Raw genomic sequence first — 15951 nt, forward strand, 5'->3', positions numbered from 1 at the left:
ATCGATATCGGTAATCATATTGGGCCAGTGGTACCAGGTTTATTTGGTATGACATCGATACGAGCACGTGCAGTGCCACGCCTGGAACAGCGTACGTCAGGATAAACTACATGTAAGGTGAATGATGACGTCTGTTTAAAGGAGCCATTCAACATTTCACGCCTGTCAGGTTTGCTTCACGATTGTTTTGTTTTTTAATTTTATTTCAATTTGTGCCAATAAGCCAATGACTTGGAGCGCGTGCTGCGTTGGCAATATGTGTCACATAAAAGCTAATTAAAGTCGTATGTCACGCAGCATAAAACCAGCGTGAGTGCTCTCTCTCCCTCTCTCTCTCTCTTGCTCCCTCTCTCTCGCCACTCCTTCTTCAGACCGCCACCTAACTTCCGGCTACTCTTTCCCGTCCTCTACCTGTCTGGCTGACTCATAAATCCGTGTTGAGATTTACAACCGTGTCCGGGTCCGAACCGCATGAGGCGTTCACGCTCCGGACGGTGTGGATGTATTGGGTTCGCTGGAATCGTGGTGGGCATCCCATTTGTGCTACGGCTCCGCCCGGCGAGCGGTGCTAAAGTGACTGGCAGAGTTTCTTCAAGGGTCCGACAGCCGCCGGAGTAGAGGCGCAGTCCGACCCCCCACGCCGGACAAAGGGAGCAGGAGCGGGGGGGAAACAAGGGAAATATTCGACTAAAGGAGAGCTAAATGATGGATACCTACCTCCTCAAGCTAGTCGGTGCTCTGCTCATGCTCGGTAAGGGACGTTGCCTTGCTTGACTGTTGATAGCTAATTAACCCCACATACTTTCCCTGCGTAAAGCGAATCTCAGTTCAGGAACGTCCATTTTTAACATGCACTTCCTTGTGGCTACTGGTCAAATAGTGTTTAAACATTTGTGTAACCACGGTTTGAGTCCATGCCAGCCACTATTTAGTTCGGCATATACTTCACCTCACTTTGCGATTTGAATCGTCAATACATCACAGACTTTACTACACCACTGTCGGCTGCACTAGCAAGTTTAGACGCAATAGTCAATGAATAAAAAACATATCAGCAATGAAATGGAATTACTGAAATTGTCAGGTGTGTTTCAAACTGGTGTTTACAGTTGCTTAGCAAATACAATTGTAAGGGTTTGTGTTGCTTAATTTTACATTTCTAGCGCTCCCGATCGATGGACATGATCCTGAGTTAAATTCATAAAATCATCCTAACATAATTTGTTAAAGTTGCTTTATAGGGTTAATTTCACTGTCCTGCAAAATAGTGTTTGCTATGATGATGTTGTGTACGGTGTCTCCATGGTACCACTATCGGCTCAACCCATACATTTCCACAAAAGCACCCCGTGACTACTTGGGGCGCACTCACACTTCATCATTTTTGGTTCGGAACTCCAGGCCGTTTGCTCCTCGATTACGGTTCATTCAGTCAAGTGTGAACACAATCCAGGACCGGACAGGCGGATTGTAGTCCTGAGTGAATACTGACACCAACACGGTGGATGTGATGTCACCGAATGCCACCGTACCCAGGCAAGGGTGAGCCAAACCCCAACAAAAGCTGAGTGAAAATCGGCAAAAAACACTGAATAATAAAAGTATCTTTGAAAGAAATGCTGACGCTGACCAAAGTATCGGACCTTTAGTCGTAAGGTGGCCTTTCAGATGATTCTGACACTGACATAACCATATGTTTAGTCATCAGTGTGCGTGCGTGCGTGTGTGTGTGTGCCAGAAGGAGTTGGCTTAAATTAGTGCTGTGTAAGATGCTGCAGAGTCGCCAGCTCTCCTGTTGTGCGTCATGTGTGATTCTGTAGAAGAGGAAGTGACCTCTTCGTAAATTCCCCCTGCGGACACCCTCCTTCATTTTCACAGTTTTTCTAAATGGTGCATAAAGAATGAGTTGTTTTTCTAAGGATACGGAAAAGATAGATAGGGCCCTATAAAATCTGTTAAATTTTTCCTAAATTCTGTTTTATGTTTGTTTTGTGTACTTTTGTGACAGTAAATAAAATGTTGATTAATTCAGGCCCTGTCCACACGGAAACGTTCCTTTTGTTTGTTTTCCTTTTGGCGAGTTGGAAAAAATTAGCGTCCACACTTTGCCGGATTAGTCAATATTTGCATCCAGACGGGAACGTATCGCTGGGTGAGAACTAGGAGTGCAAAATTCACGGTTCAGTTTGGTTCGATGCACCTGGTTTACGGTTCGATACTTTTTCAATACAAAAAATAAATTACCTTGCCTTTTTTAATTAGAATTTTATTGAACTTGCCAACATTTTTCTAATTTTTCAGCATGGTATGAATGTAGGAGGCAGAGCTCAGTGGCTCTGTGCTTGACAGTGCAGCCTAAGCCAAGCCAGAGTAGCCAATCGCAGATACACTTAGCTTTCAGCACAGAGCGCCGTCAGAAGTTGATAAAATAAATATGAAACTGCGTATTGTTCGATACAGGGGTCATGGTTCGGTACGCATGTGTATTGAATGGTTTGAAAACGGTGTAATACACAAGCCACACCTACGGGACACAACAAACTATAGAAGAAGAAAGAACGCATGCGCAAAATTTCGGCGTCTTCCGCTTTTCAAGGCTCGTCTCAATTTACGACAAAGCGAAATTACTTCTGCAAGTCATTCTGGAGCATAAGACAACAAAATATCAGGCTTGACAGCGACGGGTTAGTGATGTCATTGTTTTCATAAAGCAGCGGTTGGCTTGTTTCCGCGGATATGACAAGCCGGTGTTTTCAGATTTGCCATTCTGGAAAAGTTCCGTGTCAGGGCACCCAGAATGCCGTTTCAGTGTGGATGAAATGCTGAAACAGGAAAACACTTTGTCGTTTTGACCTGAAAACGGTCCTGTGTGGATAACTCCTAAATGCAAAAATCCTTACGTTTATTGATGCATAACCATTGGCCAATTTTGCCCAGTATTCCAGAAACGGATGTAGCTTGACTAACTTGTCTAATGGGAAGTCAGCCTCTGCACAAATTGGTACAAAGTCCTCAACAAACGGTAACGTTAAGGAAGACGGTGTCACCAATGCAATTCCAATTGCGTTGTGAATGTAATATTTTTTTTTATGTATGACACCCTTATTTTGTTTACACAATTAGACAAGACGTGCCAAAGAGCGCTCTTATTTTGAAGGTCATAAGTGAGTTATGTGTGTTGAGAATGTCTGTTGGCGGTTAAGACGAGCTGGGAGCAAGAATGAACGTGCCTCCTGATTTTACCAACGTGGGCGAGCGTTGTAAAACGCTCGTTTGCATTAGCAAGCGGTAAAACACAACACGGTGTAAACACACTCAAACAGCCTGAGTCTCGCACACAAACAGCGTGCGCTAGCAAGCGCTGCTAAACTAAGCAAACCACGCTAGCATCCATTCACTCTCCGTAAGAGAGGAGTTTCGAGGGTTTTTTTGTAGTTTTTGTGTGTCCTAATGCTTTTCTCAATGTGATGTACGTATTTGCGCTTTGACATGATTTAAATTGAAGCATGACCCTACTAGACATGCGTGCAGCCATGGCGGTAAAAATGCATGTACACTGTGTGCCCAGGGTCGCGCTCTGGACGTGTCTGCTACACCAGTTACATGAAAATGCCAGTTGTGTCCGCTTCTTTACAGTGCTGAACAGTGCATGTAACACGACTGGTTAAACAGTAGCCTACCGGAAAAGTCATTCATCACTGTCATCGTCTTCCTCCTTGCCTCATAATTCCATCTCCAGTCTCTCTCTTTCGTTGTTGTTCTGTCACTTTCGTCTTGAGGCAAGGTAGCCCTAGAGCTTGTGCTGTCCTCTTCATCACGCAGTAGTCCAGCCTTTTGAAACGCATTGGTGACAGTGGATTTTTTTAACACTGCTCCACGCTGTCTGGAGCCACTGGCAGATTTGAGCAAAAGTTGCCAGATTGATCGCTTTTAACTTGAACGCTGTGTCGTATGCATTTCTTGGTGTGTTTTCCATAACGAGGGTGTGTGCATGAAGCGCAAAATGACTCTTCTGAAGCATACGAGATGTCACAAGATTAGAACGTGACCATAAATTAGTCGCATCACTGTATAAACTGCAGGGTTCAAAGCATGAGAAAAAATTTGCGGAATATACACTGAAAAATCATGCTGTTTTGTGGTTAAATACGGCCTATTATTAGTCAAAATATATGCATATTGGAGAAAATTGTACATACTTTTGCCTATTCAAGCATAAAAATGGCTAAAACTTAAATGCAAACATAAAGCATGCAGAAGACACATTCAAAGACGCCTGAAATGATCATTTCCGTCTCACATCTCTCTGGCGCTGATGAGTGATGCTGGGAACACAGAGTGTATATGGGATTGCAAGGTTTATAGTGCCTTTCTTTGTAAATAGTCTGATACACCTGAGGCTTATAGACAAATGTGGCCTATACATGTAAATTTTTTTTCTTTTTAAATTTGGTGGGTGTGGCTCAATAGTCTGGAATTTACGGTAGTATTCTACGCTGGCCACTAGGTGTTAGTAATGTTACTGTACTGTTTGGTGAGACGCACAAATGCCACACTTGATTGCCGGAACAACAGGCTTTTATTGCAGGCTTGCATTATCTCACAACTGGCACAGTAATCCCTAATAAAAATCACAGGCTAAAATGACACAGTCATTATCGTTTCAACAGTAGGCAATAAAAGTGAGTATGAAGGTAACTGTCTTGCCTACAGTCAAGTGTGGTGGTGGTAGCGTCATGGTATGGGGCAGCATGAATGCTGTTAGCACATAGACACTTGTTGGTCATCTTATAAATTCGATTTGTTTTTAGACAGAACAGATATCCAGAATATCTTTAAAGCGCATGACGCATTTAACATGGATGTTAAAGTGTTCCATTATTGATGGTTGAAAATGTTTTTGAATGCCATCATTTAATAAACCTTACACAGTTGGTGATAGAAATCAACATTTTTGTTTTTTTTACAACAAACACTAGGTAGTCGACTCCAGATATTTGCGGGTGGGAAATAATTATTTGATCCCCTGCTGATTTCATGCATTTACTCCCTTGCATAGACTTGAACAGTTCAGAATTTTTAACACAGAGAGACAGAATAACAATACAAATCCAGAAAGAAACATTAAATAAAGCTTATAGATTCATTTGTATTTTATGAAGTGAAATATTTCATCCTGTACCAACCAAGAAGAATTCTCACCCCCCACAGACTGGTTATGTACCCATGAAGCATGGAAATTAGTACTGTCCCTTCAGCAAAAAGCTTGATGCTACTCGTGGCTTGATAATTAGGAAATGGAACAAGATTAAGGAGATCTATGCAGTATCTCGCCTCGTGGGGTAAGGTTGATTCTTAGAAAGGTGAGGGATCGGCCCAGAATTACACGGGATGAGCTTGTTAATCAACTCAAGGGAGGTAGAACTGCTGTTTCCAAGAAAAACTTTGCTGAAATGGATTGAGATCCTGCAGTACTTGCAGGGGCCAAGAAGGCACATGTACAGGCCTGTCTGAAGTTGGACAGCAAACACCTGAATGATTCAGAGAAGGGAAAAGGTCATGTGACCATGATGAGGCCAAAATTGAGTTCTGTGTTAATAACTCCACTCTCCGTGTTCGGAGGCAGAGAAATGCTGATTACGGCCTTAAGAACACCATCCCTATTGTCAAACATGGATGTGTAAACATTCTGCTTTGGGCTGTTTCTCTGCTAGTCTTCACTGCACTGAGGGGCTGATTGAACAGGGCCGTGTACTGTACAGGGTCTTGGACGGGTCTTCCAGCATGACAAAGACCTAAAACATATGGCCAAGGCAGCAAAGTAGTAGCTCAAGAAGAGGTGGGGTAATATCCTGGACTGGTCTGGTCAGTCTCCGGGCCTTCATCCCATTGAAAATCTGTGGAAGGAGCTGAAACTTTTAATTTGCCAAGCGTCAGCTTCAAAATCTTCAAGATTTCGACCATATTCACTCACATTGTGCCCGGAGTCCAACTGGTAAGGCCGAACAGATCAAGGTTCACTGCTGTACAGAAAGTGAAAGGGAGCAGAGCAATCTTTCAATGCCATCTATCATCCAAATGTAAACAACCTAGAAGTACAGTAGAGGTTTTTTCGAGCATTTTTAATCATGCCAGTCTATATATAGCAGACAGTGTTCTTGGAACACATACAGTTCATGCCAGAACAGTCGTGTTTCTCGTTATTGTATTGCATTGTATTGTACTTTATTAATCCCACAGCAGGGAAATTCACTTGTTACAGCAGCAAGCAAGATACGCAAGTAAAGAATACATGGTGACACATGGTTCAAGTGGTGCAGGTGTTGTAGAGCCTGACAGCGGTCGGTATGAAGGACCTGCGGAACCTCTCCTTCTTACACCGTGGGTGTAACAGTCTGCTGCTGAAGGAGCTGCCAATGGAATCCACAGTGTCATGTAGCGGGTGAGAGGTGTTGTCCATGATGGATGTCAGCCTAGCCAACATCCCTCTCTCACCCACTTCCTCCACGGAGTCCAGAGGACCGTCCAGGACAGAGCTCGCTCTCCTGATCAGCCTATTGATCCTGCTCCTGTCCCTGTCTGTGCTGCCCCCTCTCCAGCAGCCCACAGCATAGAAGATGGCTGAGCCCACCACAGAGTCATAAAAGGTCCGTAAGAGAGTCCTGCACACACCAAAGGACCTCAGTCTCCTCAGCAGGTGGAGGCAACTCTGGCCCTTCTTGTAGAGGGCGTGGGTGTTGACGGACCAGTCCAGTTTTGTTGTTAAGGTGAACACCCAGGAATTTGTAGCTGTCTACCAACTCTATGTCCGCTCCCTGGATGTTCACACCATCATCTCCTTGGTCTTGCTGGTGTTGAGTTGTAGCTGGTTAAGCTCACTCCAGCTGACAAAGTCCTTGATGACCGTCCTGTATTCCAGATCATTCCCCTCTGAAACCAACCAACAATGGCTGTGTCATTGGAGAACTTCTGGATGTGACACTGTGTGGCGTTGTATGTGAAGTCCAAGGTGTAGAGGGTGAAGAGGAAAGGGGAGAGCACCGTACCCTGAGGGGCACCTGTGCTGCAGAGTACCATGTCAGACACACAGTGACGGAGCCTCACATACTGTGGTCTGTTGGTGAGGTAGTCTATAACCCATGCAGTCAGGTGTTGGTCTACTCCCACACTCTCCATCTTCACTCTGAGTAGTGACGGCTGGATGGTGTTAAAGGCACTGGAGAAGTAAAAAAACATGACCCTCACAGCGCTCCCGCGGTCCTCCAGGTGTAGCAGTGATCTGTGTATTAATAAAACCTCGTGCTTGCATTTCAGCCAAGTTGAGCTATAACCCACCATGAGCCAGTAGGGGTATCATCGATACAGTACATGGGCAAGACAATAAACTGCATTTGGTGGTGATGCCCCTGTGCCCTGACGCTCTGGGGAAAGTGGAGTTACCCCTTAATCGCCATCACTCCCAGGTTCACTCTGACCCGGAGTGGTAGTACCTGTCAGGGTCCCGACTATGGGTAAATAGCGTAGCATTTGGCAGCAGGAATGCACCTTAAGTATTCCGATGGTAGATTACTTTAATTGACAACTCAGAATTACTGAGACCTTTTTGAGGGTGGAGGGATCAGAGGGGTTTTTTTTTTAGCTATGGTCTTAAACTTTCGATCAGCTGATTGTCTATTAACGTTTAATGGTTGTTTGCAATAAATTTCTTAATTTTTATTTTTATTTTTTAAATGTCACTCCCATTTCCTTTTTTTGCATTTTGAAGTTCTACTTTGAACCTCCTTAAGATGCAGTGGTGCCAAGTGCACAGTCTTGCAATTTTTTAAACTGGTTTTCAAAATTTTCATCAGGACTGTACTGTATGTGCGCTCTATCATAGAAGCTGCGCGGGAAAAACACCCACCACATTTTAAATTCCGGGCACCGCGTGCTGTCCGGACTTTTAAACTCTCGTTCAATGAATCATGGAAGCGTCAAAATCAGAAATCAAAGATGTTTTTTCTCGTTGAATGAATGGATTCCATTGATAAATAGTTGCTGCTCTACAGTAGTTCCACCCCTAATATCCAGCAGGAACAGTTGCCGTGTGTGTGGCATTCAGATCCCACTTGGTGGTGCTGAACTTTGTTTCGCTGCCACAAGACAAGAAGATAGAAGAACATCTACCTATGTGACTTTTAACCCTTGGCTACCTAAAGCATCCTGGGTTACATTATTTTTGCCCAAAAATCTCCAACAGTTTGAGGAACACTTGTTGTAACCGGTTTAGAGGTGGCAGGCGACACAGAAGCCACAAGTCTGACATCTGACCTTCCTTGAACGCTTTGCCTTCAGCTGAGTGCGGAGGTCGTTTCGGGTCACACTTTGCAGTGATTACAGCTTGGGTGGGACGCAGTGGAAATTAGCCACCGCTAATGAAAGGAGAAACCATGGATAATAAATTGTTGAGTGGCTTGTCTACATAAATCACTCGCTTTCTGCTTCCTGGGTAATCTCTCTAATCTGCTGACGCGATCATTCACATGAATTCTCTTCAGCTGTGCTCGGTCCGTTTGCTCCTGGTGCTGCTTCTCTGCAGTTGCGCATGTTGATGCGTGTCCACTTTGTCAACACCTGTGATGTTCTTCCTGGATTCTGCATTCATGTTTGGTGGGTTCAATTTACACTCGGTATAAAAGTTAGGGAGACCAGTGAGAACATGCAAACTCCTCAAATACAGATTATGTTATACATGAAATTTATGATTTTCGCACCACTTTCTGGTGAGATGTATTGCTGTGTGGGGTGTAGTGGTAGGAGAAACTTCACACCCCTGGCTCGGGATGCACCGATCCCCATTTTTTCACTTCCGATCCAATCCCGATACCTGAATTTGTGTAACTGGTACATTGGTAAACCTCACTCCCTGACACAGTTGACAATACAGACTTTTAGCTCAACGGCTAGCACTTTCGACGCTCATCCTGCGGACTTCGGTGAAGCTCCACTGTCCTCCAATCACCACCACCTGTCGATGAATTAGGGGAAATGGTTCAACTGAGAAGACGGTGAATTCTGTTTGATCATTTTGATTTCTGATTGCAACCATCTAACTTGTGAAAGTTGTGTCGCTGAGTTGGCAGAGTGCTTGGTCCCTCACCCCGACAGCGTCAGTTCAGTTCCAGAGGCGAGCTGAAACTACCAAACTACTCTTACTTTCGTTCTACATTTTAGCACATTTTCATTACAGTCAAGCTTTAGCTTCCAAACGCCTCCCATGGTCATTTTACGTTTTGATTTTTGGACCTTTTCAAAGCATTTCAGTTTCACTTCAGCTTTTCAGCATCCACACGCAATGTCTGCTGAAATTGCATCATCTAGTGTAGTATTATTATTATTTTTATTATTATGGAAGCGTCTGCAGACACTATAAGAACGACGAGGAGACAGTCGATCAACATTTTGAACAAACAAAGCATTCAGATCAAACAAAACGGGATACTGTCGGCTTCAACCACACCAAAATAATATCAGCGAATGTAGCTAGAAGAATATCAGCGGACGTAACTGTCTCACACACACGAGCACTCGTCCTGACGTGTTCACGGCTTCACAGACTGTCGGACAACACAGAGCATCGCACTTAACTTCCGGGTTGCTACATTATCGTTACTGTCGATTTCACATGGGGCTGGAGGGAACTTCTGCGAACCCGTGTTTGGAGACAGCTATGTACTCTTTTAGCTACGTATGCTGACATTCAAGCACAGAAATGACTCATGGATCGGAAATCTCTGCAGTCAGTAATTTTGGATATGTGAATTACGCTGGTATCGGAACCCGATACCGATACTGGATTGGATCAGCCCCATGCCCGTGGTTTATATCTTATGTTGGGTCTTTGTGTGAGTTTGTGTGTGAGTGAGTATGTGTATTTACTGTTGTTCAACGTCTATCCCAAGGTGGGTGCTCAGCCCGGGTGGTGACAGTCTCTCCAGGCCCGTTGATTCGGGTGGCGAGCCAGCCAGTCTCCATCAGATGTGACGTCAATGACTATATGGGCCCCCGTGAGCAGGTGGGTACACTGAAGCACTTATCAGGGCAACTATTGGTATTTTTTTCTTTCTTGACGTGCGGCTCTCCTCCGCTGTCATCAAGGACTTTGAGTGGATGATGTCTCGGGAGGCCAACGGGCAGCGCGTGAAGATCATCTCCACCTTTGATGCCAGCTACTCCCACCCCTCGCTCAGCAAGCGCGTGGCGTCCGGTGACATCTCCGTGATGCGTCTGCAGGACAACGTGGTGGAGCTAAAGATAGCGGAGGCCAAGTCGCAAGATGCCGGCTTCTACTGGTGCCAAACGCCCAGCACCGACTCCGTCATCAGTGGGAACTACGAGGCTCAGGTCCAGCTCATTGGTATGGGTGAGGTGTGTGTGCTTGCGTGTGTGTTGTAATTAGTAAAGCACTGGAGCAGACAAGCTAGTTTTACTTTTTAAAGTGTGTGTGTATCTGTCTGCGCTTCATTTAACAGCCAGTACCATGACTTAGCAATGCTCTGCTGAACATGCTTAAACCCCACCACCCATGCATCCACACACACTCGCTTTAGACTCTCTCCGGCATATATTTTGGCTTTCACGCCCATGCGCACACCTCACACACGTCAGGTGGGAGCTCTTGGCAAAGACTGAGAGAGGAGCTCCAATCCACCAGCTAAGATGTACAGTACATGCAGGATGGAAAACCGCTGGCTTGTATAACCAGTGAATGTTTGTAAAATTGTACGCCCATATTATGTGGAATTATGTGTTATGCATGGCACAGAAATACAATGATGAGAGGGAATTTCTCCTCTGGGCTTCAATACGGTAACAATAATCATTCTCACATATATTGCTCAAAATGTTGATTTACCCTGGATTGGTATGGCACTCATGCCAGGACAGCGCAGCTTAGGTCCTGCATAATGCGCTCTATTTTCTGACAAGAGAGGGAATCTTGGATTCAGCATTTTCCTTTGAGTTTAATTGGGTTTCTGGCCTGCGGTTACCCAGCGAGTGGTTAATATAAGGAACGGTTATCCCGAGCACAAACACGCAGAAAGAAAGGATGCATATTTGGCTCGCCTTAAACATATTTGACGCGAAAAGTGGTGTCACGTACAGTATAATGCACCATCATGTTCATGCTCCCCAGTGCAGCACCCCAAACACCTTGTTAAATTTAGACCAGAATGAACTAGCTAGCAGTGCACGAGCATGTGCACTTTGCTTTGAACAAGGAAAAGAATATTCGTGTGTGTGTGTGTGTGTGTGTGTGTGTGTGTGTGTGTGTGTGTGTGCATGAGGGAGGCTCTCAGTTGTTAGCTGTGATGATGAGTCGGATTTGCCGCTGCAGGGTGTGTACCAGTCGAGACTTGTGCGCAGCACGTCATTGGTGCACATGCATAGATGCACGCACACACACGCACACACATGAAATCTATCTCCCCACTGAGGGTGTTCGGTTATGTAAGAAACGAGTGAAGTAGAGGTCGCTGTGGGTTTGAAAACTGGGTTCAGGCTAATTTTAATTGATAGTGCAAAACGTGGATTATTATTTTTTCCGCCTTGGCTATCTGTCATCAACGTTCACATCATAGCCACCCTGACCACAACTCGCTCTGGAGTCCAGTTGTGACGACACCAAATGTTTTTTTTGAGAGTCTACTGTTTATGCCACTGACGAAGATCACCAAGCTCTTCGTAATACGGGTCACACACCAACACACGCATGGCAGGTACTTTTAAATACACAATTTAGTGACATCCTGCTGTATTAACTCATTCACTCCCAGCCATTTTTCAAAGGACAACCCCTTCAGTGCGGAACATTTTAGACGATTTTGACGGATCTTTCAAGGCACACAGAATATTGTGTTCTATGGTTATATAAACATGGAACCTACCAAAAGATTAGACTCTCGTCTTTCATCATGAAAAATAAGTTTGTTTCTACATTTTTCCGTTCTTTAGTAATCAGCAGTAGAACACAGGCAAGTTTCAGGAAAATATCAGTTCCCTACTAAAAAAGGGAGAAACATTTCAAGTGAAACTTTCACTTTGACACAAATATTTTTTGCTTTTGTGGCAGCTCAAATATCTAAACAACTATACCACAACATAAACAACACAAAAAAGGGTTGTTTTACGTCAAAATAACCAGATATTTACAAATAAACTATGAACTATTTACAATTGTCACATTTGGAACTGAATTATGTGTGTGCACAAGTGCGCGCGTGTGTGCATGAGCATGCATTAACATTTCCCTACAATGCGTAACCTTCTGCACGCTCTCACTTCCTCCTTCCCGTCGTGTGTTGTTTTCCGTCCACACGATCGCTGCCGAGCTCTTATCGAATGCACTTCTGCCAGCTTGCGGACGCTTTTACAGCTTAAAGTTGCTCTGCAGTGAAATCCATTAGTGGCATCATCACCTCTTTTTGCCTCTTGCGCAAAAAAACCCCGTAAAAGATGTATAAATACGTTGTTGGGAACGGGCGTTCGGGTTTTATAAAACTTATACTACTTATAGCTACGTCTTGGTACTTAATTTGTGTATTTTGATTGTAGTTTGCGGTTGAAGTGCTCACATGCACGCTCACATGCGCGCTCCCATAAATGGATAAAAAACCTCATTTTGGTCCATAAACACGGGGCTCACTGGAGAACTCACTTGCAGCCACGCTGCTCTAAGTGCGTGACTCTGTCAACCGTCATTCAGGATAATGATTGTATTGTGACATCTACCCGGACGATGTAAGGCAGGAGTGTCCAAACTTTTTCCAGCAAGGGCCACATACTGTGAAAAATGAAAGGATGCAAGTTCCACTTTGATATTTAGTGTACCAACACATTGAGATTTGCTAAGAAGCTACATGTAGCTCAAGAAAAAACTGCATTTCACCTTTGTAATGTAAATACCGTAAATGCTACTAAAAATTACGTTTTATCTATAATAATACCAGTTAATTATTGTAAAATTGGCACTTCTGTTCCTCATTCGAATATGACTAATATTTTGACTTTATTCCCGTAAAATGACAGCTGTTTTTTCCATTTATGCCGTTTATTTATTTATTTATTTATTTCCCCAACTGTGTCGCTTCAGCTTTCCTCTTGGAAATTTTCTTCTTGCAATTTTCACTTGATATCTTTTAAAAAAAATAATGTATTTTTTCTTTATTTCAACATTGTTTACTGAAATTATATTTTTCCTCATTTTACAAGTTGATTCTCCGATTTTTTTCAAATTATAAATTGATTTTTTCCTCGTAATATTTTGACTTTACTCTGGTAAAATTTCTGATGTTGATTTTTTTTTCTTTTTTGGTATAATTTTCCAAATATTTCAACTTCTTTTCTCCCGATATCTTGACTTTCTTCCCATGTCATAAATTTTCCCTCAACCTAAGTGTCCAAATATCGCAACTTTATTTATTGTTTTTGACTTAAAAAATATATATATATATTTCAATGTCATGCTACTAAAATTACATTTTTCTTCAGACTATTACTTTATTCTTGACAAAGTATGTTTTTTTTTTTCCTTGCTAGATTACAACTCTTCTCAATAGTTTGACTTTTGATTGATTTTCCCATTTTTGCCAGCGTTGTTTCCTTGTTAAATTACATTTTTAGACTGTGCTGCGGGCCGCAAATGGCCCCTGGGCCGCACTTTGGACACCCCTGCTGTAAGGCATTGACGAGGCTGTGGTCCATCAACAAGCCCCTCATTTAACATTACACATAACTGCCGGGTTGCCATGGTATCCCTTAGCATGGTAATGGATCTGCTCCTATGAAAGCGATGGTAAAAACAACAACGCAGTCTAGTGGTTCGTGTGTTTCGCGTACCGTGTGGGTGACTTAGGTGTTAATTTAGGTACAAAATCCGGCCTGCACCAAAACTCGGTATAGGAACGGAACTTTCTTTTCGCAAGAAAGTGACAGTGGTGTATTTTGTTGTTTATTTTTGCATTTAACACACTACTGCCTAAACATGTGTTAGAAGGATGGCAATAATTAAACAACGTGATATTTGGTGGCACAGAAGAATAGTTGGCAGTGTGTTTTTGTCATTTTGATTTAAAAAAATAACAATTAAAAGTTGTTCATGGCAAATTAGAAATTTGATTGTATTTTGTTTTTTAAATGGCATAAAATATATTAGCTTTCATCAACACTCCTTGCCAGGTCTATTTCATCCACGAGCTTGCAAAATCACACCCTAACTAGTCGGACATTCTGCAATGTAAGCTTTTCCAGAGAGTCATTTTACAAAAATGACTCTCATCACGGGTTTCTCATTTCCTTTCCAAATGTTCACAGGGAGTCGGGCTCTCCTTGAAATTAAAAGTAGGACACACGGAGCAGCTCAGGCAAAGGCAGCGCTTATCTTCAGGATGTCTTGTTTTACTACTTTTTTTCCGCCCCCCTCCGCCACAAAACAAGACATGAATCAGATTTGACTGATCACTGCGGTAAACAACAACCTCCCGTCACAGATCACAACATTGTGAAACGGAATCCAGGTTTTGATCATTTCACTGAAACTGGGTTAAACATTGTGAATGTATTGTACTGTACCTTGAGTTACATGAATGTTTCATCAAGGAACTCAAGTTTCCTACTTTTTTACTACGTCTTTGCGATGTTTTGTAAACTTTGGAACTGGTCCAGTGGAAGGAACATGACCGAAAATGTGTGAATTTGGCCAAAAAACACAATCTGTCTCTCGACATGCGACATTTTGAACAATGCTTTTATTTTATTTGAACTTATTTTCTTTTCTTCACCAGTCATCCCCGACACACTCAAGGTCACACCTCAGACCCCGCCCCCTGTCATCCCAGAGGGCAGTGATATCACGCTGTCCTGCAACGTCACCAGGGAACTCACCCAGTCCACATACCTGTCTGTTAGCTGGTCGCTAAAAAAAGGAGGAACGTCGGAGGAGATTTTGACATTTGGCCCCCAGGGGGACGTGGTCACAGGGGCCAAGTACACCAGGCGCTATGCCGATGGATCCATCCGGTTGGCCCCCGGGAAGAACGGACTGTTTGAGCTGGCAATTTCCAGAATGACGACGTCGGACGAAGGGATTTATGAATGCAACGGAACAGAGTGGACACATGAAAATGGAGGGAAATGGATTCAAATCGTGGGCAAGAGAAAGGAAATGGGAACCGTGGCTGTTGTTCCAACAGGTAAGAATCAGCATTAGAATCAGTGCTGTCAAATGATACATTAGCTGTGACTGCCCTCAGGACTGGGTGCTTTGCGTTGGTGTCCTAAGTGGCAAACTCATTCTTTTGAGAAGGCGTATCACTTTACCTTTATCGATGGTGCCGGAGTTTTTGAAATGTACATTCTCATTCCTTGCACCATTTCCACATCTCGTCTCTGCTGCTCACCGCTCCTCACCTTGCCCCCCAACTGCAATGGGAGTCTATCAGCTGATGTTCAACGAGCCCAAACACAAAGACGGCCAATCAATGTCCACTTTAGGGTTTGACTGACCATTGTTTTCCATCCCAACAACTCAAGTGCATGAAGCCCAACACATAAAAACGGTTTCATTAAAAAGCAACTCACATACAGAAACAGTAAAGTTAGAGATTAAACATGTGATTAATGTGATTATATAATACGACTGTAATGAATTAATCACACTTAATGCTTGAATAAAACATATAAGAAGCCAATTGAGCTCGGTTATCCGGGAGGAGCTCAGAGTAAAGCCGCTGCTCCTTCACATGGAGAGGAGCCAGCTGAGGTGGCTCGGGCATCTAGTCCGGATGCCTCCCGGACGCCTCCCTGGTGAGGTGTTTCGGGCATGCCCAGCCGGGAGAAGGCCCCGGGGAAGACCTAGGACACGCTGGAGGGATTATGTCTCACAGCTGGCCTGGGAACGCCTTGGTGTCCTCC

At 43.7% G+C, this 15951-nt stretch overlaps 1 protein-coding gene across 4 annotated transcripts in view; it reads left to right on the forward strand.

Annotated features, from left to right (window-relative positions):
- The first annotated feature begins 368 nt into the window (after nucleotides 1-368).
- Nucleotides 369-15951, forward strand: part of ptgfrnb (prostaglandin F2 receptor inhibitor b) — a 58921-nt gene continuing 43338 nt past the window's right edge. For 2 of the 4 annotated variants that reach the window (XR_008569957.1, XM_054772595.1), the window contains exons 1-4: nucleotides 369-751; nucleotides 9942-10054; nucleotides 10138-10396; nucleotides 14823-15230. Coding sequence is in view for 3 of the 4 variants with exons in the window: in XM_054772595.1 (XP_054628570.1) it covers nucleotides 703-751; nucleotides 9942-10054; nucleotides 10138-10396; nucleotides 14823-15230 (829 nt within the window). In the remaining variant the exon portion in view is untranslated. The remainder of the gene's footprint in view (nucleotides 752-9941; nucleotides 10055-10137; nucleotides 10397-14822; nucleotides 15231-15951) is intronic. The other 2 variants (XM_054772612.1, XM_054772604.1) reach the window with 2 other exon arrangements.

This window comes from Dunckerocampus dactyliophorus, chromosome 1 (assembly GCF_027744805.1).
Source record: "Dunckerocampus dactyliophorus isolate RoL2022-P2 chromosome 1, RoL_Ddac_1.1, whole genome shotgun sequence".
NCBI classification, from domain to species: Eukaryota; Metazoa; Chordata; class Actinopteri; order Syngnathiformes; family Syngnathidae; genus Dunckerocampus; species Dunckerocampus dactyliophorus.